Source organism: Spermophilus citellus, assembly GCF_964194105.1.
Source record: "Spermophilus citellus genome assembly, chromosome: 1".
NCBI classification, from domain to species: Eukaryota; Metazoa; Chordata; class Mammalia; order Rodentia; family Sciuridae; genus Spermophilus; species Spermophilus citellus.
The window spans coordinates 151190963-151215003 of NC_138182.1; the positions used below are offsets into that span (position 1 = coordinate 151190963).

The 24041-nt window shown below is 35.6% G+C and overlaps 1 protein-coding gene across 3 annotated transcripts in view; it reads left to right on the plus strand.

The window, feature by feature from the left end:
- Positions 1–24041, plus strand: part of MAPK9 (mitogen-activated protein kinase 9) — a 50750-nt gene that overhangs the window by 12772 nt on the left and 13937 nt on the right. For all 3 annotated transcript variants that reach the window (XM_081284854.1, XM_081284855.1, XM_081284856.1), the window contains exons 3-6: positions 7908–8037; positions 10909–10967; positions 14120–14258; positions 22873–23038. In XM_081284854.1, the coding sequence (XP_081140980.1) occupies positions 7908–8037; positions 10909–10967; positions 14120–14258; positions 22873–23038 (494 nt within the window). The remainder of the gene's footprint in view (positions 1–7907; positions 8038–10908; positions 10968–14119; positions 14259–22872; positions 23039–24041) is intronic.

Sequence of the window (24041 nt, forward strand, 5' to 3'; positions counted from 1 at the left end):
CTATTACATTTAAAAACAGTTTTAATTTTATAGCTATAACTGATATTCAGTTTTATGGTATCTTCTCATCTTATGTTCTAATTTGGGAAAATAAAAACTTTAGAAGTGATTTTAGCTTTCTTTGTCCCCCTTTTCCCTATAGACACCACATAAGAGAGGGGAAATAATCTGGTAATGGCATATTACTGTTTAAGCAAACAAACAACAAACTTGCTTTTGCTCAAATAAGCTAATAAAACAATAGGTTCCATACCAGGAAATGAATTCTATCATATTGCTTATTAAAATATTGTCAGTTTACTGTTAATTGATGATCTGAAACTCTCTTTTGTCAGTAATGCCCTCCACCCAATGTTCACATCCTAATCCCTGGACCCTATCAATATATTACTTCATACAACAGAAGGAACTCTGCAGATTTGATTAAATTAATGATCTTGAAGTTGGAGAATTAGCCTCAGTTATTCTGGTAGACACAATATGATTAAAAGGGTCTTTACAAAAAGGAAACCAGAGGTCTTAGTCAAAGAAGGAGATGTGATAACAAAAGCAGAGTTTGTAATAGTGTAAAACCAGGAAGCAAAGAATATTGGAAGCCTCTAAAAGATAGAAAAAAAGTTCTACCGACTCCTTTATTTTGGTCCCATAAGATCCATTTTGGACTTCTGACCTCCAGAACTATAAGACAATAAATGTCTATTGTTTTAAACCAATACTTGGTGGTAATTCATTACAATAGCATTAGGAAACTAATACAGAGGACTGTGCATTTGCAGTTTTGAAAAATAAATGTAACAGGAGTGTATAGTTTATAAAACTTGTTAAGTCTTTATTAAATTAGAGCATTGAAAAGACATAGGGACAGGTATACACATAAACCAAAGGACAGATTGTTGGCTTGCGTACAATTAAATGGGAGGATTGGAACAAGAATAAAATATTCTGATGCCTAAATTTGTTTTGTTTTGTTTTACAGTGCTGGGGAAAGAACTCAGGGCCTTGTGCATGCTAGGCAAGCACTCTACCATTTATATATTCCCCTAGTCCTCAACCCCTAGTTTTGAATTGTTTTTAAAGTTTTTGTTGATTTGTTTCTATGTTTTATTCATTAGATGATGTTGGTAAAATTTATTAGGAAATAAATTTTTAAATGTTTATCATTTTAAAAATACTTATTTCAACTAAGTTATATAGTAATATTAATTAATTGGAAGAGTGCAGAAAACATACACCTTTTCTTTCTCCTTTTAAAATATTAAATTGTTCAACCAGAATAGGAAAAGTTTTTTATATTTTGAAAGTTCTATGAAATATTTAGCTATTTTTTAAGTGTTTATTATTAGGTCTGGCAGTACAAAGGTCATTAACAGTTACAACCATAGTGTGAAATAATTGGTATATCTTTTACTCCCTTCTTCCTCCAATTTTGTATAATAATGAACATTGGCCTGCTCTTAAATTGTTTTATTTTTCTCTATTAGTGTGTATGTGTATATATGTATAGTGTGTATTTATAAACAAATATTCACAACAAAATTTCCATGATAAAAGAGACATTTGGTATGAGGCACAAAATAGCTATGACTTAGAAAGCATATGTTTTAAATCCACTTCCGATCTTCACTGCTATAGTGCTCTGTGACCTTGGGCAACCCACCTGTCTTCATGGGTCTTAATATGTTCACCTTTCAAATGACAGTTTGGAATTTCTTGTTTAAGATGGTAAATGAAACACAAAAAAAGGACAATGGCAATATCAGTGAATTAAGGTTTTAAAAAATTTCTGAAATATTTAAAGTTGTTGGAATCTTGATAAGACAAAACAGCAGAGGAAGTGAGAATAAATAAATTAGTCATTTGTAATAAGAAAGACAATCTTTCTTTAATAGATCCCAAGAGGCTATGAATATAGAGATGACAAGTATAGAAAATGAAACAAAGTGGCTAAAATTAGGGATATTAATAAAAAATATGTCTGTGAAATAGTTGTGCTCACAATATTCCCACCGCTTTCCCCATGCTCAGCATTTGTCCCTAGAGAGCTTATAAGTTAGTGAAGAATTATTAAATTGGGATCCAGAGAAAGACAGAAGCCCAGTGTGGGGAGCCCAACAGTTGAGGTTGTCTTTCCCTTGGGGACATTTAAATTCTAAAAAGGGCAGATGAAGTATTTGACTAGTGCTTTGGACTATCTTATGGCTAAGAGATAGGGATTAGAGTTCAGGGCTTTCTAACAGAACCTAGCAAATTTCCTTTGCTTTGTATTGGGACCAAGAGTTACATCCTAAAAGTAAAGAAACCAGAGAGAGAGAGAGAAGTCCATGGAGGCACATCTCATTTGCTGAACTTCTACAGAAGTGAACCTAAATTGTTAGTGTCCCCGTATGCTTAGCAGAAATAAATATGAATTCTTTCTGGAGGAAGATAGCATTGTGCTAGGTATCAATATTTCTAGGTAATAGTTTTTAAAAAGCAAGATCTAGCACACAATAAAAAATAACTAAACATACAAGGCAATAAGACAAGATCCAACAGAAACAGATTCACAAGAGGTATTGGTATTATTATAGTCACATTTTAAAGTAATTATGATGATATGTATGTTCAAGGTAATAAAAGGCAAGATTAAAATTTTAGGTATAGAAATGAGAACTTTTTAAAAAGAGAACTAAATGGAAATTCTAGAACTTAGAACTATAATAACTGAATTAAGAATTTAATGAGTAAATTTAACAACATATTAGATATAACTGAAGGAAGAATTAGTTACCTAGAAGATATATCAGCAAAAATTTTCTAGAATAAAGCCTGGAGAGACAAAAAGAGTAGGAAAACTATAAAAGAGAGAATATATTAATTTTTTGTTACTGAATAATAAATTAACACAAGATTAATGACTTAAAACAGCCCACATTTATTATCTCATGGTTCTTTAGGTCAGAAATCTGAGCCAGCTTGCCTGTAGTCTTGGCTCAGCATCTCACTTGAAGGCTGAAAACAAGATGTTGCCTGGGCTGGGCTCTTACATAGAGACTCTAGGGAAAAGTCTTTTTCCAAGTTTATTTCAGTTGTGGAAAGACTCTAGTTCCTTACTACTCTAGGTCTGAGGTCCCCAATCCTCTGTTCTTTCAAACAGAGGTCATTCATTGCTCCTAGAGGCTGCCTATTTTCCTTCTCAATTGACCCCCGCTTTATCTTCAAGGCAGCAATGGCATGACTAGTACTTCCTATGAAGCATATCTCTTACTTCCCTGCTTTCCACCAGCCAGTGTAAACTCTGTTTTTAAAGGGCTCTTTTAAGAAGCCTAGGCAATCAATGTAATGAGATCCCATCTTTAAAAAATAAGACAAAAAACAGAAGGAAAAAAAAAAAAGAAAATGAAAGTTCCAAAAGGATACCATTTAAAATAGGATAACATTTTTCCTTATTACATTTGTAGGTGAAAAATCATAAAAAAAGGGAAAGACCTCTACAAAAAGCTAAAATATATTAGAAGAAATAAACAATGATGGGATATATCATATTTATGAATTATATAATGAATAAATTAAGGTATCAGTTTTCAAACTTGTCTATAGACTGATTATAACCTACATTTAAATAGCCTTTTCTTTAAAAATGAAATTAATAAGATGATTCTAACAATTACATGTAAAATTAAAGTTTCAAGAATAATCAAAATACCCTTTAAGAAAAAGGGGGAAAGACTCTTACAGATACAAAGACTAACTAGGAAACTGTGGTGATTTGATGGTGTGATGTGGATACAAGGTGAAACAACAGAGCAGTGGAATACTATAAAGAACCTAGAAACAGAATAATACACAGATGGGCTTATGATTTATTATAGTAGTGGTCTTACCAAGCATTGGGGAAAGGATAGTCTTTTCAGTAAATGGGCATATTAATATTTACATGGAAAAAAGTGAAATTTAACCCCAACCTCACATTATATACAAAATTCAATCTCAGTTGAGTTGCTCTGAATGTGAAAGAAAAAGTATTAAAGTTATTTAAATTTACTATAGGAGGAATTTTTTCATGATCTTTGGGGTAAAAGACATCTTTAAACAAGACATAGAAAGCATTCATCATAAAAGATTCATAAATTTATATTAAAATTAAAAATTTTAATTTATTAAAATTAAGAAACTAGAAAGACAAGCATAAGCATAAGAAGATACAGTCTGAGCAGGCATGGTGGCTCATGCCTGTAATCCCAGTGGCTCAGGAGGCTTAGGCAGGAGGATCACAAGTTCAAAGCCAGGCTCAGCAACGGGAAGGTTCTAAGCAACTCAGTAAGACCTTGTCTCAAAATAAAATACAAAATACGGCTGGGGATGTGGCTCAGTGGTCAAGTGCCTCTGAGTTCAATCCCTGGTACCTGCCCCTCCAAAAAAGAAGATACAGTCTACCTTTCATATCCCTAGGTTCTGCAGATTGAAAATATTCTGAAAAAATATTCCATCTGTACTAAACACGTACAGACTTCTTACCCTGTTATTTTTCCCTAAACAAAACAGTATAACAACTATTTATACAGTATATACATTATATTAGGTATTATAATTAATATAGAGATAAAGTATATGGAAGAATGTACATAGGATATATGCAAATACCATATCATTTTATGTAAAGGACTTGAGTATCTGTGGAGGGTTCTAGGTCCAATCTTCCATGGATACTGAGGGATGAGTATAGACTGACCAAAGTCTCTTATTCTGAATATATAAAGAGCTCTAATCAATAAAATAATCAGAGACAATCAAATAAAAAATACATTGTCATAAAAGAGGAAATTCAAATAACTGAAAAACAGAAAAAATATGCTTAATGTCATTGTTCATTAGGGCAATGCAAATTAAAGTTGTATTCTCATTTATACAATGAATACCACTGTGCAGTCAGCACAATGGTTAAAAAATTAAAATGTAGATAATACCAAGTATTGGTGAGAATATAGAACAGCTCACATACAGCTCCCACAGGTAAACTTTTTGTTTAGTGCAGGTGGACCTAGAAATTAATAGAATAACTTTGGGAATGTATACCAAAATAGAATATATTCATTCCCACTCTTAGCTATTAACTTATCAGAAATACATGCATAGGGAACCTGGACCTGTATAAAGAATATTTATGACAATATTTATTACAGTTACTTGAAGACTAAAAGCAACTAAAATATCTGTCAATGTTAGGTGATATACTCATGAAATGAATATTATAACAATGGCAGAATGAATTATAACTATACAGAATAACGGTTGAAACTCATAAATACAATGTTGAACAAAAGAAATCATATATAGATTTCAAAAACCAAACAAAAAAACTATGGGGCCTTAAGGAGGTGTGTTTAGCAAGTGAAAGCAAAGAAGTGATTACCATAAAAGCCAGAAGTAGTTCTTGTCTTTGGTGGACAGGAAGGATAACAGTTGGAAGGGTTGTGTGAGGAGAACTTTGAGCAGCTGATTGAACATGGCTCTTTATGATAAATCATTGATCTGAAGAACAAAACACAAAATTCGGGAATAAATATCAGATAGACTGCCTCCTTGCCAACAATACTCAAAGATGGAAATCAGTGGAGCAATGGCCTTCAAGTTCTGAGAGAAAATTGATTTTTAACTTAGAAGGAAAATTATCAATGCAAGATGAGGGCAAAGTAAGGCTCTTTCTCTTCTACGTACTTTTTCTGGGGAAATTCCTTGAGGATGGACTCTAATAAGAAAGACAATGTCATAACGAGTAACATAAGAAACAAAAGAGGCAGTGAACAGAAATCCCAGGTTAATAGCTATGTAGTAGGCTTTAAAAGAAGCTCCAAGATGCATGTATGTGAGTGGCAGCAAAGGTCATGTGATATTTAGAAAATGAAATGTGATCCCAGCTCTATAACTAGTAATATTTACATGTTCACATTCAGTGTATTGGTTTTCATTTAAACACATCCTAAGGAGGAAACACAGAATACTTAGCTATAAATATAAAATAAATATGTTAGTAAGCTTAACCATTTATGACTGAATTTTGGAAGAAAAAGGAGGATGGTAGAGAGTAAAAGAAAGGAGATAGGGGATGCAATAAAATTGTCTCATTTCACATACTTGGAAGTCCAGAAGTACCTTTGAAAACTGATGGAACAAGAAGTTTAGTCATATTATTTAAAGATATAAAGGCAACCAAAAAAAAAACCCTAAAATTAACATAAGATCAAAACTGGGAGGTGTTAGGAATTTCAAGTACATGGCTAAATCCTTAGTTTTTATAATAGGTAGCAAATAGTTACTTTCTAAAGTTGGTAAATGAATAAATAGTGATTAAAAATATTTTTTCTGAAGCTAAAAAGTGATCACAAGAACCCAAACCAGAAATACTTGGAAGTCATAGCTTCTGGAGTCAGAGCCAGGAATGAAGAAGCATGTGTCTACTCAGATGCTTAAAATAGACCCATTTGGCTCATTTTGGACAAAATGTTTTTAACTGACAAAAAGTATATGTTTATCGTGTAGAGCATGTAGTTTTGAAATGTGCATACATTATGGAATAGCTAAATTGAGCTAATTTACATATGTATTACTTCACATACTTCAATTTTTTGTAGTGAGAATGCTTTAAATCTATTCTCAGCAATTTTCAAGACTATACTATGTTTTAACTGTAGTTACCATGTTATACAGGAGAAGGCAAATTTAACTCATAACTCCTGTCTAACTGAAATTTTGGACAAAACTTTTAAAACCAAGATGTGTCTGTTTTCAAATTGTTGAATCTGATAAATATTTTGATATAAATGAACACAAATAGATTAATCTTTAATATTTTATGATTCATGTGATTGGCAAGTGGGTATGTAGATTTATGTATGTGTATACACATACATGTAATATGAAATAAATTAAAGAAAAAGTAGTTAAGAATGACATTTCTAGTAATTCTTAACCAAATGCTATGGTGACAGCCTTCAACTTAAAAATAGATTGAATTAAATTAGAGTTGTTTGGCCAAAAAGCATCATTAAGAGAAAAGAATAAATAAAACAGTGTTATAGACTTAATAAAATAAATAAATAATTAGGAGCAATATTTTAAATGATGCTTAGGTTCTCTGATGTTCTTAAGCTATTTTTACCCCTAATGATTAATCAAAAGGTAATAACCCTAATAATGGTATTTAGTGCTAGGGTGAAACCTGAAAATATGCCATTAGGCTACTCAATTTTCATGTCTCTTTCCTGGAGGAAAATGAACACCAAATTTCATCATGGAACTTGAAATGCTGGAAACAGAGACTCTGGATTTTATTCTTACTATAATAGGAGGAAGTATTTCTAGCAAAATTTATATATAGCAATTGATTACATTAGAGATTTTGTATCTTGGGGATTTACCACGAACTGAGATTTTGGCTTCTATTTCTTTTTAAGATTCTTTTGTCTGTGAAAAATATCATCAGAATTTAGATTGATTAAATTCTCTTCATGAGCATAACCATTTCCTCTGCTTTGATGCTCCTTAATATATTTTACTTACTGATAATAGTGAATATTTTCAATTTCTTGACCTGAAGATTTCATTTCTTCACCAGTCTTAGATGCTCTGCATTAAATTACCTATAATAATCTCAACTAACATGATGAAAGTTTAATGTGCAAAGGATCACTGTATCCCATCCTAATTGCAGCTGAAATTTCCATGACTCCATGCAAGAGTTAGTTCATCCTGCCATCTTGGCCAATTCACTTTTCTCTTCTGGTGTACAAGTCCCTTTACTGGAAACAAGTAGAAAGATTTTCCCACATTATTCATTTTAAAAGATAATTTATTGGATACATATATTTCCATTGTTATTTTTTCTAAAATCATCCTAATGGATTGTTTATTATATTTCCTAATTATAGTGCTGCTTTTGATACAGTTCTTGGGATAAATGTTGCAGTCAAGAAACTAAGTCGTCCTTTTCAAAATCAAACTCATGCAAAGAGAGCTTACCGTGAACTTGTCCTCCTAAAATGTGTCAATCATAAAAATGTAAGTTATGTATTTGTTTCCTCTGTGTGTATGCTTTGGTGTTGTCAGTGATATGATAATCTTTTGGAGATTCATTAAATTTAGACCTAGGATAAATGAGAAAAAAAGCCTATTAAAATGATTATATTTTATTGATAAAATTCTTAATCATCACTGGGAAGATTGAAGTTAGAAAGAGGATTCATCATCCATAGGAATTTAGGTCACTCAACTAAGGAATGCCAATTAATCCTGTGACACTTCTTTCTCTATAAACACTACTTCTGTCACTATAAAATAGTAACATATATTGACCTAATAAATTTAAAAACAATATTTTTTGGAAAAAAATTTTTTTGAAAGATGTACTTTTTAGTTTGTATACAGAGATCTCTGTTTTAAATACATGTTTTTAGATGATGTGACATTCAGGATAGCTGTACTTGTCATTTCCACAGAAATCAAAACACTAAGTTTTGAGAAGAAATACTATATCTCTAGAAAAATGAGGTTTGGTCAAGTGTACTCTATGTCCTACTTATGATTTCTGAGCATTTTTGATTTTTGATAACCTGGCCATGTGGTGAAATAATAAAATGGGAAATCTAAGAGATTTTAGAAATCAATTCATGAGGACCACCCCGCTGCCTTTTTGTTTTAAAGAGGGAAGAATAGTTAAGATTACACTAAATTTTATATGGTTCCCTTTGTTTTAACATTTATGCTAGATCTTTCTGGTGTAGGGACATTAAATACAAACCTAAAATAGATTCATTTTTTTGAATCAGTGGTTTAAGTTGGTCTCAATTTCTTAAATAGATGCTTTATTTTATTTAAAAAATTTTCTATGTTATATAATATATGGTTTTATTTATTTTTAAATTCAAACTATATATATATATATATATATGAAAGCAAAAATTCCCGAGTTCCTCCATCAACAGATCACTAGCATTAACATTTTTTGATGAGCATTCTTTCACATATATGTGCACATTTATATAAACAAGATTATATTATTCTTCATCCTGGTTTATAATGTCAGTAGATCCCATATACTTTAATGAACATAGATATAAGTCATTTTTTAAATTGGTTCCATAATACAGATGTACAATGATTTATTTAACAAATCACACATCATTGGATATTATTTCCAGTTTTTTGTGGTTATAAGCAATGCTACAATGAGCACTTATACATGAATCTTTGCACATATATCCAGGTGAATTTCTTGGCCAAGATTGCTGACCAAAGAATATTCACACTTCTGGTTTTAATATATGCTGACAAACTGACATCAGGGGAGACTGTCAGTTTTATACTTTCATTAAAATATCTAAGAATGTCTTCTGCTTCAGAATTCCCTAACATTACATATTGTTGGTTTTTTGTTTGTGGTTTTTCTTTTTTGCTAGTTTGATAGATAACAAATGCTATTTTTTTTTTTTTTGTACCAGAGATTGAACCCAGGGGTAATTAACTATGAGCTACATCCCTAGCCCATTTGTGTATTTTATTTAGAGACAGGGTCTCACTGAGTTGCTAAGTGCCTCACTAATCTGCTGAGACTGGCTTTGAACTCAATCCTCCTGCCTCAGCCTCCTGAGTTGCTGAGATTACAGGCATATGCCACTGTACCCGGCTGACATATACTATCTTATTTATGAAGTTGAATTTCTTTTTGTATGTTTATGAGTCAGTTTTTATTTAATTGAACTTGCTTTTCAGGGTCTTTGTCCATTTTCATTTTCATCTCTTTCTTGTGCATTTTTAGGTTTTTGTATATTCAAACAATGAACTTCTTTTCACATTTATCATTATGCTTTTGCCATACTGATTTTTTAATCCATTTTTTTAATTTTAATTTAATCAGATATACAAAGTTTGCTGCCATGCTTATAAAAGATTTTTTTGTACCAGGATTAAATAAATGTTTATTCATATTCTAATGTTTTATAATTTCTGGTTCTAGATTTAAAACTTTGTTCCATTTTGAGTTGATTTTGATATAAGGATATATGGATACAATTTTATTTTTTCTGTAATTAACTATTCATCCAATCCTAGACAGTGAAAAATTTATCTTTCCCTTGGTCATTTGAAATGACTGAGGAGGTATGTTTGGTGTGCAGAGCAATGAGACATCGTTTACAACTATGCAGGCCAAGGAAGAGGTCTGCAGTGCAGTCAACTCTTTAACCCTCTTTAAGTAAACATGTACTGCTATGAGGCATTTCATCTTTATCACACCAAAAACTATAAGCTAAGCCTTCATATTTCAAAACTTTTTAATTTTGTACATAGTATTTAAGTTTTCAGAGTTAATATATTACTTTAATTAGTGTTTTCCTACCCATAATTTTACCTATTTTACTTTCAGAGCCAAAATGACATTCTTTGTTTAAATTCTGTAATAGTGGGGCTGGGGATGTGGCTCAAGCGGTAGCGCGCTCGCCTGGCATGCGTGCGGCCCGGGTTCGATCCTCAGCACCACATACCAACAAAGATGTTGTGTCCGCCAAGAACTAAAAAATAAATATTAAAAAATTCTCTCTCTCTCTCTCTCTCTCTCTCTCTCTCTCTCTCTCTCTCTCCTCTCTCACTCTCTCTTTAAAAAAAAAAAATTCTGTAATAGTAGTTTAGGTTACTAGAGATATATAAAAGTGATTTGATTAAAAGTTTGTCTTATCTTCAATTGATGTTTAACTTTTTAAAAATGCCATGTAATAGAATATTTTGGTAAAAACCTTAATAATAATAATAATAATAATAATAATAATAAAATATTGAGTTCTCTGTGATTTTTTCTAATTCTAATACATTTTAATGTACAACTTTTATAATCAAGAAGAGTCATCTGAGATACTGATATATATTTTTTCTTTTCAGATAATTAGTTTGTTAAATGTGTTTACACCACAAAAAACTTTAGAAGAATTTCAAGATGTGTAAGTATCATTTTTATTTGGTAACATACAATAAAAATCACTGAACATTTTAAAGTAACTGCTTTTTATGTTTAGAAAATGTAGGTGACCATGTAGTTTTGATATCATAGATAGTTTTGTCTGTGGTTGACAAATACTAGGAAAAATGGATCATAATATTCAGATATTTGTGCCCAGAATGTTGTCATCTCCATAGCAGGCAAAGGATAATGGAAAGAATTTCTGTGAGCACAAAGTGTCCATTAATACTGCTACCCTTGTAGTTGTACTGAACTATAAAATGTTTTCTTCAGGCCCTGATATCCAGAATTGCAGGGTTTGGGTATTTAGAACTGTTATTTGAAATGATATGTCATTAAATATCATGTGTTTCCAGACCTCTAAACAGAGCCATCTTACTAACAGTGAAATAGAATACTAATTTATATTTTGAGACATAATGTCCAACTTCATCCTAAATTTATTGATGTATTTGGTCAATTCAATTTGATTGCCCACCATATGTTATACATTTTCTTGGATTTCCTATACATTTATGATCAATACAAGCATAAATTCCTTTTATTACTTATGAATTATATATGATAAACTCCCTCCTAGAGCCTTGCTGGGAAAGCTAGGAAAGACAGACAATAAGTATAATATATAAGGAAAATGTGTAGTTCATCAGAATGTGTTCAGTGCTTTGGACAAAAAGTCAGGCTGGGTCAGGGAATCAGAAATACTGGGGACTGGGAATCAGGCTGCAATTTTAAATAGGGTGGTATATTGGTCAAGGTTCTTTGGAGAGACAGAACCAATAGGAGATGTATGTAGATATGGGAGAGGGAATTTATTAGGAAAAAATGGCTCACATGATTATGGTGGCCAAGAAGTCTCTTGACAGGTCATTTTCAAGCTGGAGATTCTGGATGCTGCTAGCATGGCTCAGTCCCAGTCAAAAGGCTGCAGATCAGGAAGCCAATGGTGTAACTTTTAGAATGAGGCCAGAGGCCTGAGTACTAAGGAGACTGCTAATGTACAAGTCCCAGAATTAAAAAAAAAACAAAACAAAAACAGGGAGCCTAGAGTTCTGATATCCAAGGCAGTAGAAAAGTCTCTCAGCTCTTGGAGGAAAGTCCAACTTACTTTCTGTGTTTGATCTCTTTGGGCCCTGAGCCAATTAGATGGTGCTTGCCCACACTGATGACAGATCTTCCCTACTTAGTACACTCAGTCTCAACATGCTATTCTCCTTCAGAAACATGCTCCTAAACACACCTTGAATAATGCTTTACCAGATTTCCTTAGTGTAGCCAAATTGACACATAAAATGAACTATCACAGGGTAATTAGGGAAATACCTCAGTGAGTTGATGACATTTGAAGAAAGCCTTGAAGGAAGTGAGAGATTTGGTCCTATAGATATTTGGAGTAAGGTGCAATTGAGATAGAATAAACAGACAAAGTAAAGGAATAGCAGTGAGACCTCTCCCCATGGTTGTGAAGTCCTCCAAAAGGCCAGTGTAGCTAGAGTTGGGGCAGGGAGGAAAGTGGTTTCAGAGAAGTGGTATGCCTAGATACTGCAGTAAGAAGGTCCCTTCACTCTGAACCTGTAAGATTTCGAGCATAGGAGTGAGCTCCCCTGGCTTTTGTTTTCAAAGAATAACTGTTTAGGGATAGAGAACCCTCTGTAAAGGGTAGGATCCCAGTTAGTAAGAGAAGTTATTACAGCTACTCATGTAATAGATTATGGTGGGTAATAGGGTGAAGAGAGGAGACTGGAACCCAAAACTGTTTTGAAGGTAAAGTTGCAGTATTTGCTGTTAGGTAGGATGTGTGAGAGAGGATTTGAGAACCACACCTGGATGTTTGAGCACCTTCATGAGGAAGGAGCTCTGAACTGAGATGTGGAAAGTTATGAGACGAGCAGATTAAGGGTGGGGAGAAGGTGGAACCAGGTGTTCAGTTTTTGACATGGACATTCACTTATTGGACATCCAAGTGGAACTTTGAAGTACACAGGTAGATAAGTGAGCCTGGGATTCAGGAGAGAAGTATGTGTCAAAGTTTGGAATTTGGGAAACTGTAAATGGTACTTAAATCTGTGAGTCTGGAATTTACCAGGATAGTGTGTGTAGTTAGAGAAAAGGGCCAAAACTGATTTCTGGACACTCCAATAGGAAGCTGACCTTTCAGGGTATGAAAGGTCAGGACAATCAGCCAGGACCAGGCCATTGGATTTAGCAACATGAAGGTTATAGATGATCTTGAGGACAGTTTCAGCAAAATGATAGAGGCACAAGTCTGATCAGAATGTCATTAAGAAAAAAAAAATAGATGAAGAATTATAGTTAGCAAGTATAACTACCTCTTTGGGGAGTTAAGCCTGAAGAGGGAGCCAAAAGGTGGAGCAGTAGGTGGTGGAGAAAGTGGAATTTAAAGTTTTATTTTTGTTGTTGTGTGATTGCTTTTAAAAAATATGCTTTTTTAAAAAAAGTAAATTTAGATTCATAGCAAAATTGAGCAGAAGGTGCAGAGTCTCCATATATCCTCTCCCCCTTTACAGAGCCTCTCTATTATTAGCATCCCCCACCAGGATAGTTCATTTGTTAAAGATTGATGAACCTATAACAGCATGGTCTATATCTTGGTAAGAATAATCAAATAGGAAAAAAGTAGAAGAATTTGTATGAGATTCTATTTGCTGTGATATAAAAATTGTTTTGTTTTTAACTTGAAATCAAGACATTGAGTAAGTTATTTTTTTATGTCCTTTGGAAACTTTTTACAAAGTTCTATTATACATTTGATTCTTTTTAAGATACCTTATATATATTTAGAGAAAATAAGTTATCTTTTTACATTAGACAATGAGATGATTAGATAAGTTATTGCTATTTCATAAAAATTCTGGTTTAATAAACAAAGAAATGTTAGATAATTTTCATGTATATAGCTGATGTTTTTTGTTGTTTTTTTTTTTTTAAAAGAGAGAGAGAGAGAGAGAGAGAATTTTTGGTATTTATTTTTCGGCAGACACAGCATCTTTGTTTGTATGTGGTACTGAGGACCGAACCCAGGCCGCACACATGCCAGGCGAGCGCGCTACCGCTTGAGCCACATCCCCAGCCCCATAGCTGACGTTTTTTGTTTGTTTGTTTTTATCCCAGGTATTTGGTTATGGAACTAATGGATGCTAACTTATGTCAGGTTATTCATATGGAGTTGGATCATGAAAGAATGTCCTACCTTCTTTACCAGATGCTTTGTGGTATTAAACATCTACATTCAGCTGGTATAATTCACAGAGTAAGTAGTGATAACATGATAATTTTATTTTTAAAATAACCATCATTTGGTTGTCACAATCCTCTAAATTAAAAAAAAACTTAATTTTTTAAAGAAATTCAACAGTGTTAAAAATTCAGATATACTATAGTATATTTTGTTATATTTCAAAACAGTGTTCAGATCAGAAAACATTTTTGGTACTCTGGCACAGGGATGAGGGAGCTATAGGGATATAGCTCCTGCAGCTCAGTCTGGTACTTCAGAAGAATCCTTTTTTGTTGTTTTTTTGTTTTTTGTTTATTTTAACTTAGAGAAAAATTGCAAGAATATGACAAGAGAATTCCCAAATAACATATTCAAAATTTCTCCAAGTGTTAACATTTTTGCCATATTTGAAATATCCTTTTTTTGAGCAAGGAATTTAGGTTTGGGTAGAGGGAAAATTAGAGCCCAAATAGTATGATGGAGTTACCTGTACTGTCAGGAAATAATACTTAAAAACCAAAGAGATAAATGTAATTCTCCAAGTTGGTTGTATACGTTTTTATCATTTTGACTTGTACTGCTATATAAGTAGAACATCATGATAGAATTTTTTTAAGTACCTAAAATGTTGAGTGAAACTAGCAGCAGAGATAATACATTTTTATTGGAATTACATAGTCTTAGCATCCCCTAAATCATTTTTAAAATTTTTTATTTGTTCTTTTTAGTTATACATGATAGTAGAATGTATTTTGACATATCATACATACATGGGATATAACTACCCATTCTTGTGCTTGTACATGATGTGGAGTTACACTGATCATGTGTTCATACATGAACACAGGAAAGTTACATCTGATTCATTCTACAGTCTTTCCCATTTCCATCTTCTCCTTTCCCCCATTCACCCTGTTCAGTCCAGTGAACCTCCACTCCCTGCCTCTGCTGCCTGTTCTGTAATTAGCATCTGCATATCAGAGAGAACATTTGGCCTTTGGTTTTTGGGGATTGTCTTATTTCACTTAGTGTGATAGTCTCCAGTTCCATCAATTTACTTGCAAATGCCATAATTTTATTCTTCATTAAGGCTGAGTGATATTCCTTTGTGTGTATATACCACATTTTCTTTATCCACTTATCTGTTGGAGGGCACCTAGGTTGGTTCCATAGCTTAGCTATTATGAATTGAGTTGCTATAAACATTAATGTGTCTGCATCACTGCAGAAGGCTGATTTTAAGTCCTTTGGATATATGCTAAGGAGTGGGTCAAGTGATAGTTCCATTTCAAATTTTCTGAGGAATCTCCACACTGCTTTCCAGAGTAGATGCACCAATTTGCAGTCCCACCAGGAATGTATGAGTGTACCTTTTAGGTGTCAGGGAAGGTTCGGTCTATCATGTCACTGAACAGAAGCTTTCCACAGTGGCACCCACCCAGAGAGGGCAGAGACCTGGCACATCATTCTCCTATAGGCTAGCACTCTGATAAGCATCTGGTTTGCCCACCAGAGTGCTGTTGTTTAAAGTGTAGTCTTTGCTGCCACCAAGTGGTCAATTAAAATAATATAAGTGATTATGGCAAATTTACTTTGAAAACTATAACACTAGACTCCTGGATTAAAAAATAAGGATTCCTAATGAACCATTCTATTTATACTCCTAAAATTTTCACAAGCCTTTAAATAATATAAGTAACTCTTAATATCTCATAAATACATTTATTTTCTGTTAAATTCATGCTTTAGAATAATTTCTTAGATTCTTAGGCCCTAGTAATTTTGGAAGGGGAAACAATTTGCCTTACTTGCTCCTCCCCTCTTTGGCCCAGTGGTAAGTGGGAAACGAATATCACCCAGTGAGAATTACAGCACATACTTGCCTTTATGAAATATCCTGTCTTACAGCCCAGGGTCCATTCTTACCAACCAGCAGGCAGGTCAGAAAGGACCCAAAGTGTATATGTATTGCCTGCCAGAGTGTTTAGAAACCTATGAAGACCTGAGAGAACGATTTCATGACCCACCTCTGCACCTTCTTCACCCTTTAATAACTGGGTTCCTGTGTTCCTCCCCTTGGAAATGGGTTTTCAGTTGTATTTACTTCCCTGTCAATATTTTGAACATGGACTTCACAGCACTGATCTTTTATTTGCTTGAGGTGTTTGTTTTAAGGGGGAGTAGTATGTTCTTATTGCAGAACCCTGTTTTCTTCCCGGCCATCTAAATCTCAGTACCTCAGATGTTTCAGAACCTCAGGTCTTTCATCAGTTTCACCTTGTCAACAAGCCTCTCTTGGAACCTCAGTTCCACCCCTATTTGTTTTGGCTGCCATCATATCTGATACAGAAGACTACCCTGAATTTCCCCCAACATTTTCCTGGGGAGTTCATTCACCTCCCTCCAGTGTGGATTTGCTGCTTCCTGACCCTCCTTATCACTCTCTCTGATTACTCTCTAATTGTGGATGGGATATATCTTCCAATAGCTTCCTAAAAAATGGTACATGGATGGAAAGCCTGTGAGGAGAAAAAGTGGAAGTCAGTCAGAAGAGCTCGGAAAGCAGTCAGAGGGCAGTACAGCAGTCAGAGGTCTCAAATGTCTGGAATTCTCTACTCTATCCTTTACACCCTAATAGTTTGGTTGGATGTAGAAATCTTGGTTATAAATCAGCTGCCTTCAGATTGGTGAATGCAGTATTCTTTCTTTCAGAATTCCTTTCATAGAATTCCAAGATGTTTGTATTATTTCTTTCAAAACGCCTTCTTCAGAGCTGGGAATATAGCTCAGTTGGTAGAGTGCTTGCCTCTCCTGCACAAGGCCCTGGGTTCAATCCCCAGCACCAGGGAAAAATAATAATAAAAGTTATTTTTCCTTTATTTTTTAAATCAAAAAGTCAGGTTTATGAGAAATTAAAAAAAAAAAAACCTCTTCACTCTGCTCTTTATTCTCTCTTCCTCCAAAGCATAATTTAGTTAGAATTTTAAAGTTCCTTTTTTCTAGCATTTTGTTCTTGTTGCAAGGAGTACTACCACATCTCTGAGGGTAAATTTTTTATATATATTTTTTATTACTCTGTGCATTGTTTATCTCTTCCCTTTCTTTTTCAGTGTGGTTGGTCCCTCCCTGTAATGTGGAAGGTTTTCATCAAATAGCCACTCTTTGTGGTCTAATCACATTTAAGACTAAAACATTAGAAGGCTGAATGGAAGTGCTAAATATATGAGCAGGAATTATTGGCTGACAGGTTTCTTTAGGGCAATAGGTATCATTGTCTATAGACTTTTCTCTGGGGGCCATTTAGTTTCTCTAGAAAAGCCTCCTCCAGTCTCTTATGGAGGCATATAAGTTTCGCTGCTGGCATTTTAGGACTGTGTGGGGTGGAGCTAGGATTCTTATGTGGCAGAAGAGGCTTCCTCTGAAGAGCACGGTCCCCAGGCTGGATCCTTTTCCCACACACTTCCCTGTACTTAATACCAGTATATTTACTAGTATAATGCCTTCAGCCCTTGAGTCAGGCTTCAGTTTCATGGCCTTCATGTAATAGGCCAGCAGTAGTGTGGAAGAAGTAGATGCTTAACTTCTAGGATGGAGATGAGGATCTGGGAGATGTACCTGCTCCTTACCTGGAATTGAAAATATAAATCCCTGAGTGTTCCACTCTTTGCCTTCCCCTGCCTTCCATAGTACCAGTGGTTCACTTCTTGGGTCTTTCCTGAATCTAATAGTCCAAATTATCTTACTTTGGATCTCATCTCAGTGGTTAGAATCTCCTTAACCCAGGAATCTATTGCTTTTCTCCCACTTCCCATCCTCACTGGTCATGTTTCCATTGAAAGCATCAGCAGTCCACAGTGGGATTAGACATGCAGGAGATTTACTAGGAGAAGGCCTATGAGGGGGGAGAGTGGGAGCAAGTCAGCTGGGAAAGTAATCAGAGGATAGTACAGACTTGACCCCTAGAAAAATGAAACAAGGTTAGTGAGACAATTGCAGGTGACAGTATGGCTCTAAAAAGCTTTGGCTTGGACATAGAACTCTTCAAATCAACCATCAGTGGACTCTGGTGTCCACAGGAATGGGCCCACCTCCATTCTCCTGCCTACTAGTCACTTGCTGAGAGCCATCTTGTGGGGCAAGGCCATGGAGTGAACAGAGTAGTAAGTTCAGGAAGCAGTAGCTGAGGCCATCATCACTTGTACTTCTGCAACAGGAGACCGTCTAGTACATTCCCATGGCCCCCATCCTCCAGCCTTCTCATCTCTACTTCTCTACGTGGATTTGGGGAGCATCTTCCCTCTGGTTTCCATGATTGCTTCTTCCCCAGGGAAAGTTTGGAAGATGGAGGTTAGTGGGACAAGATCCTCTCAGTGCAAATGATCTCTGAACTACATGAGAGTTCATGCTCTTCCTTCTCCATTATTCATTCTCAGAGCTATCACTTTGGCAGGTGTCTGTGGTGTACCTAGTACACAACCCAAACCTTCACTTCCAAGGGGTCTGAGTCCTGTGGCTCACAGTAGGCCACTGGGTCCTTGAACCCACCCATTGGACATCCCCCCAGTCCCTAATTGTGTGGCTGTAACTGATATAATTTGCAGTATGAGTAATTCCTACATTAGTTCCTTGGCCTGTGAGGTAAGAGTTATGAGGACAGGGAAGGCCAAATGGACACCTGAAACTGCCTCCCTCAAGATAATAAAATCATTCTTGTACCCTGCAGGGCTGAAGGGATAGATAGAGATTAGCTTAATCATTAAAACTTCAAGGATGCAAGGATGATGGTCCCTCTTACATCTCAGTTTAATTCATTTGTCCAGCCCTTGAAGACACTAGATGGATCCTGAAGAACAGCCATAGATTATCATAGCCTTAACTATCTAGTAGTCCCATTTGCAACTACCATGTCTGGAAAGTATACTTGATAGAGCAGATTACTAAGGGTTTAGGTTCAGCATATTGATTGGGTAAATGCATTCTTCTATACTGATTACAAAAGAAGGTCACTAGCAGCTCAGGAGGTGAAGGCAGGAGGATTGCAAGTTCAAAGCCAGCCTCAACAACAGTGAAGTACTAAAGCAACTCACTGAATCCTGCCTCTAAATAAAATACAAAATAGGGCTGGGGATGTGGCTCAGTGGTAGCGTGCCCCTGAGTTCAATCCCTGGTCCTTCCCACCCCCTCCCCAAAAAAGAAGGTCAAAACCCATTCATACCCATGTGGAGTGGGCAGCCATATTCTCTTACACTTTTTCCTCAGGTCTGTGTTAGCTCTCCCAGATTCCATTGGCCTCCACCCAATTCTCCATCAAGTGCATTATGCTTGGGGTTTTCAGGTTTCAGCATCTATCCAGTTAGAAATATGTTCAAATATCCTCAAAATGTCTGGTTGTTCTCCTCTCTCATTGTTTAGCCACCTGAATAAATGACCATAGGTACCTTTGGGAAAGACCCAGAGAAATTCAAACAGTAGACATTTGTCATTTCCAAGGATACCTGTTCAGTCAGTGAGTCTGGACCTGGGAATTGAGCAAGCAGTGATGCCACTCAATCATGGTGACCCTGCTTGGACCCCTGCCCCTCTGTTTTTGCCTTTTTTTTTTCCTGTTTTTTTGTTTGTTTGTTTTATATTATTTGCAACTATTGGCTGCCCCTATGGATGTCATGCTCTAGTAGACATCTTTACTACCCTGTGTGGGTCAAACCTGACCTACTAGGCAAGTGTCATTTGTATCTTCATTTGTGTTTCTTGTTTTCCTTGTTTCTGATGGTTCTCAAGATTTGAAAAGGCAGAACTCTCTTGACTCTGCTGTCTTGAAATTGAAAATTCAGTTAAGTTTTGGAATGCTGGCTTTGTAGAGAGTCTGTGGGTAGGTAAAAACTCTCAGGAACCTATACAACCTCTTTAACCACTTCCTCATGAGCAGACATCGGCCACTTCTCAATGCCCATGATGCCTCACCAAGAGCACCACATGTGAAGACAGCCATTCACATTACAGATGCTCCAGAACTGGATTTTATTATCCTAGTTTTCCAGCAGATGGCAGTAAAGTATGTTGTTTCCACAAAATCAAGTATGTACTGACAGTTGTTTGGTAAATGGCAGGGTCTTGAGGTAGGCATTTTCTGATTCACTCAGGGATTCATCAAGCTGGCAGATAAAGATAGTTTCCACTGTCAAAATGGTTTCCACCATTGCCATATGTCCTTGTTAGAACCAGTGCTCCTCTAACCATCTTGTTCTTGAGTCTGTTCATCTAGCCTTGATTTCAGAGACTGCTGGGTAGTACAGTCAGCTCTCCATATCCTTGGGTTCCATAGCCACGGATTCAACTGGGTACAGACCAAAAATGCTTGAAAAAAAATTGCATCTGTACCGAACATGACCAAACTTTTTTGCTTGTCCTTATTTCTTAAATAATATAATAACTATTTCTATAGTATTTCCATTGTATTAAGTATTATAAATTATCTAGAAATTATTTTAAAATATGCTGGAGGAGTATATACAAATACCAGCCATTTAAAATAAGGGATTTGAGCATCCACAGATTTTAGTCACCGTGGTGGAGGGGTCTTGGAACCAGTCCCCCTCTGATACTAAGGGATGATTATGTTTGTACAATCTGAAGTGGACTAGAGGAGCATGGGGACTTCTATGTAGGGCTGATTGAGATTTTAATTGCATTTTTAAACATGTATTTACCATTTAAATTTCACAGAATAGTTTAATAAAGGTTCATATAATCCCAAATTAAACTGTCACTTTTATAAGTTTTTAAATGGTTTTCTGCTTATCCTGATAATTTCATAGTATGACTATCTCAAGGTACCCCTACAACCCATTTGTGGCCAATCAGCTAGGAAGTTTGTAGGGGTGTGTGTGTGTGTGTGTGTTGTTTTGTGTTTTTGGTACCAGAGATTGAATTCAGGGGTGCTTAATTACTGAGCACATGAGCACATCCCCGACCTTTTTTTGTTTATTTTATTTAAGACAGGGTCTTGCTAACTTATTAGGGTCTCACTAAGTTGCTGAGGCTGGCCTCCAACTTGCAATCCTTCTGCCTTAGCATCCTGAGCAACTGGGATTACAGGCAGGCACCCAATGCCTGGCTTGGTTGGGAAGTTTTGAAGTCAGGTGCTGAGTATAATTCATACTCAAGTACCTCCATGTTTACTGTGTGATAGTTACTTGATGGTTTGACATTACAGCTACACAATTAAATTCTCCTGTATAAGAAAATTTGTCAATTATTTAGAAGTCACAGTTTCTAGGGTGAGTTTATAGATCGGCCTCCCCAGGCATAAGTCAAATTCCTGTAGTCTGAGGAAGAGTCTGCGATGTGGGGTATCAGCATGAAGAAAGGCCCTTATATTATGAAGGAAAAAAAAGTCGTTGTGTTAAGTCCTTGGAAGTGTGGGGGAGGATGATATATGCATTCACTCAACAAACATTTTCTCAGTGTCTCCTTATACCAGGCAAGCCTTTGAATCCTGAGAGCATAGGGCCCTGCTCTCCCAGATTCAATGGTGGGGATAGGAAGAGAGATGGGAACCAGAAACTAAGCAAGTGATTTCATTTGTACTATATCCAGGCCATGGATTGATAACCCAGGTGGTATGGTAGGGAGTGGTGAGTCCTTGTGGGGGAGGAAAGAGTTGAGATTAGCAATCATGAAATCCCTCTTCCAAGAAAAGAGAGCACCATGTTAAGATTCCCAGATCAGACTGGGTGCTATGGTTCATGCCTGTAATCCTAGCAACTCTTTAAGGCTGATGCCGAAGGATTGCAAGTTCAAATCCAGCCTCAACAACTTAGCAAGGCCCTAAGCAACTTAGTGAGACCCTGTCTCAAAATATATATGTATGTATGTGTATATAAGTATATATATAAATGGACTGGCAATGTGGCTCAGTGGTTAAGAACCCTTGAGTTTAATCCCTGGTAACTCCCTCCCCACCAAAAAGAAGAGATTCCCAGATCAGAAAATTCTGGACCTCTGATATCCAGGGTAGTAGCCACTAGCCACATGAAGCCATTGATTACTCAGGATGTGGCCATTATAGAAAGAATGTCAAATATTGCATTAATAATTTTTATGTTGGTGACATTCTAAAATGGTAACACTATAAACAGATTAGATAAAATATTATTAGTAAAATTAATTTCACCTGTTTCTGTTTATACTTCTTTAGCATGCCTACTAGAAAATGTAAATTATATACATGGTTTCCATTATATTTCTTTTGAACAATATGGCTCTAGACTGATGAGTGTGAGGACCTTTGGGCTATGTGGTTGGGTGGACTGTTAGAGGAACTGAAGGAAGAATATGTATGGAGGGAGAAGTGGGTAGTGGGAATGAGGAAGGAAGGTGGGCAAGGCAGCCTGCAGGGTCTGGGAGGTTGCAGCTAGGGGTGTGTGGGCTCTCTGGTTTTAAGCAAAGGAACAAATGAGGGTGATGGAGACAGTTTGACTCTTTAGGCTGATTTATATTAATTTCAGTTTGGCGGATTTTCCAAAATTGTTCCCAAATCCCATAGTTCCGTTTTACCTGTCCTTCCTACACATACACTTACCGGTGTGAAATTGTGTCTTGATCATGCTTTGGTTCATTTTATTAATTTGAACCATTTCTTTCCTAGGATTTGAAGCCTAGCAACATTGTAGTAAAATCAGATTGCACCCTTAAGATCCTTGACTTTGGCTTGGCCCGTACAGCATGTACCAACTTTATGATGACCCCCTACGTGGTAACTCGGTATTATCGGGCCCCTGAAGTTATCCTGGGCATGGGCTACAAAGAGAACGGTGAGTACAGACAGAACTGGAAGAGCCTGTGATATTTTAAAATAGCACTAGTGGTCATCACTAGCTCCGTTTCCTTTAATGTATGAAATATAATGTAGAAAGACTGTGTTACAAATAGATTTTCATAATCCAAAGATAAGAAATTATTAATTTTTTATTTCCATTGGTTAAAATCATTGACTTTTAAAAATTCAGCTTTGAAATTAGTATTTTTGAATTATTTTTATCAACATGTAACACACTTATAGAAAAGTATACACATCCTGAGTATGCAACTTACTATGAGCACACCCACATAATAGCAGGGGCCTTTCAGTGTTCCCTCTCTGGGTTTCGATCCATAGCATGGTCATTATCCTGATTACAAGCACCATAGATTATTTTTATTTTTTTTAAACTTGATATAAATGTAATAATGCAACATGTACATCTATTTTGCATAAATTGATATTTTTGACATTAAAACTTTACTTATTCTACTAATATTAAAGTTATTTGAAACAGCTTTTAACAAATTAATTGAAAAGAACTAAATCACTTTTACTTGTAAAAAAGAAAAAAGAGTAACATTTGCTCTTCTGAAATGAGTTTGTGAGTTTACTTCAATGCTTTGATGTTTTCAATGCTTTTATTTCCTGCTGTGAATACAGTTTCATATGCTTCCTGGGGAATGGAGAGAAAATCAGATTCCCTTTTCACTTCTCCCCATGTGTACCCACCAGCAGGGACATTTAGATAGTTTGCCTATAGTGTCTAAGGCATGGGATTCAGCTAGGTCCCACATGAGGGTGAATGCCATAGAAGTTGGGGCACTTGGCAGGCCCTGTCTAGAGCCCAGTCCAGCAAGCCCAACCCTGTGCAGTCCATTCCCCACAGAATACTACTGCCTTTCTGATATGTCAGTTTAGTTTCAGAAGGTATGGTTTCAGTATTTTACCAAAGGTTCCACTGATGAGCTGGTAAAGTTTACTGGGTCTTTTCTTGTTTGGGAGGGGGTTTAGAG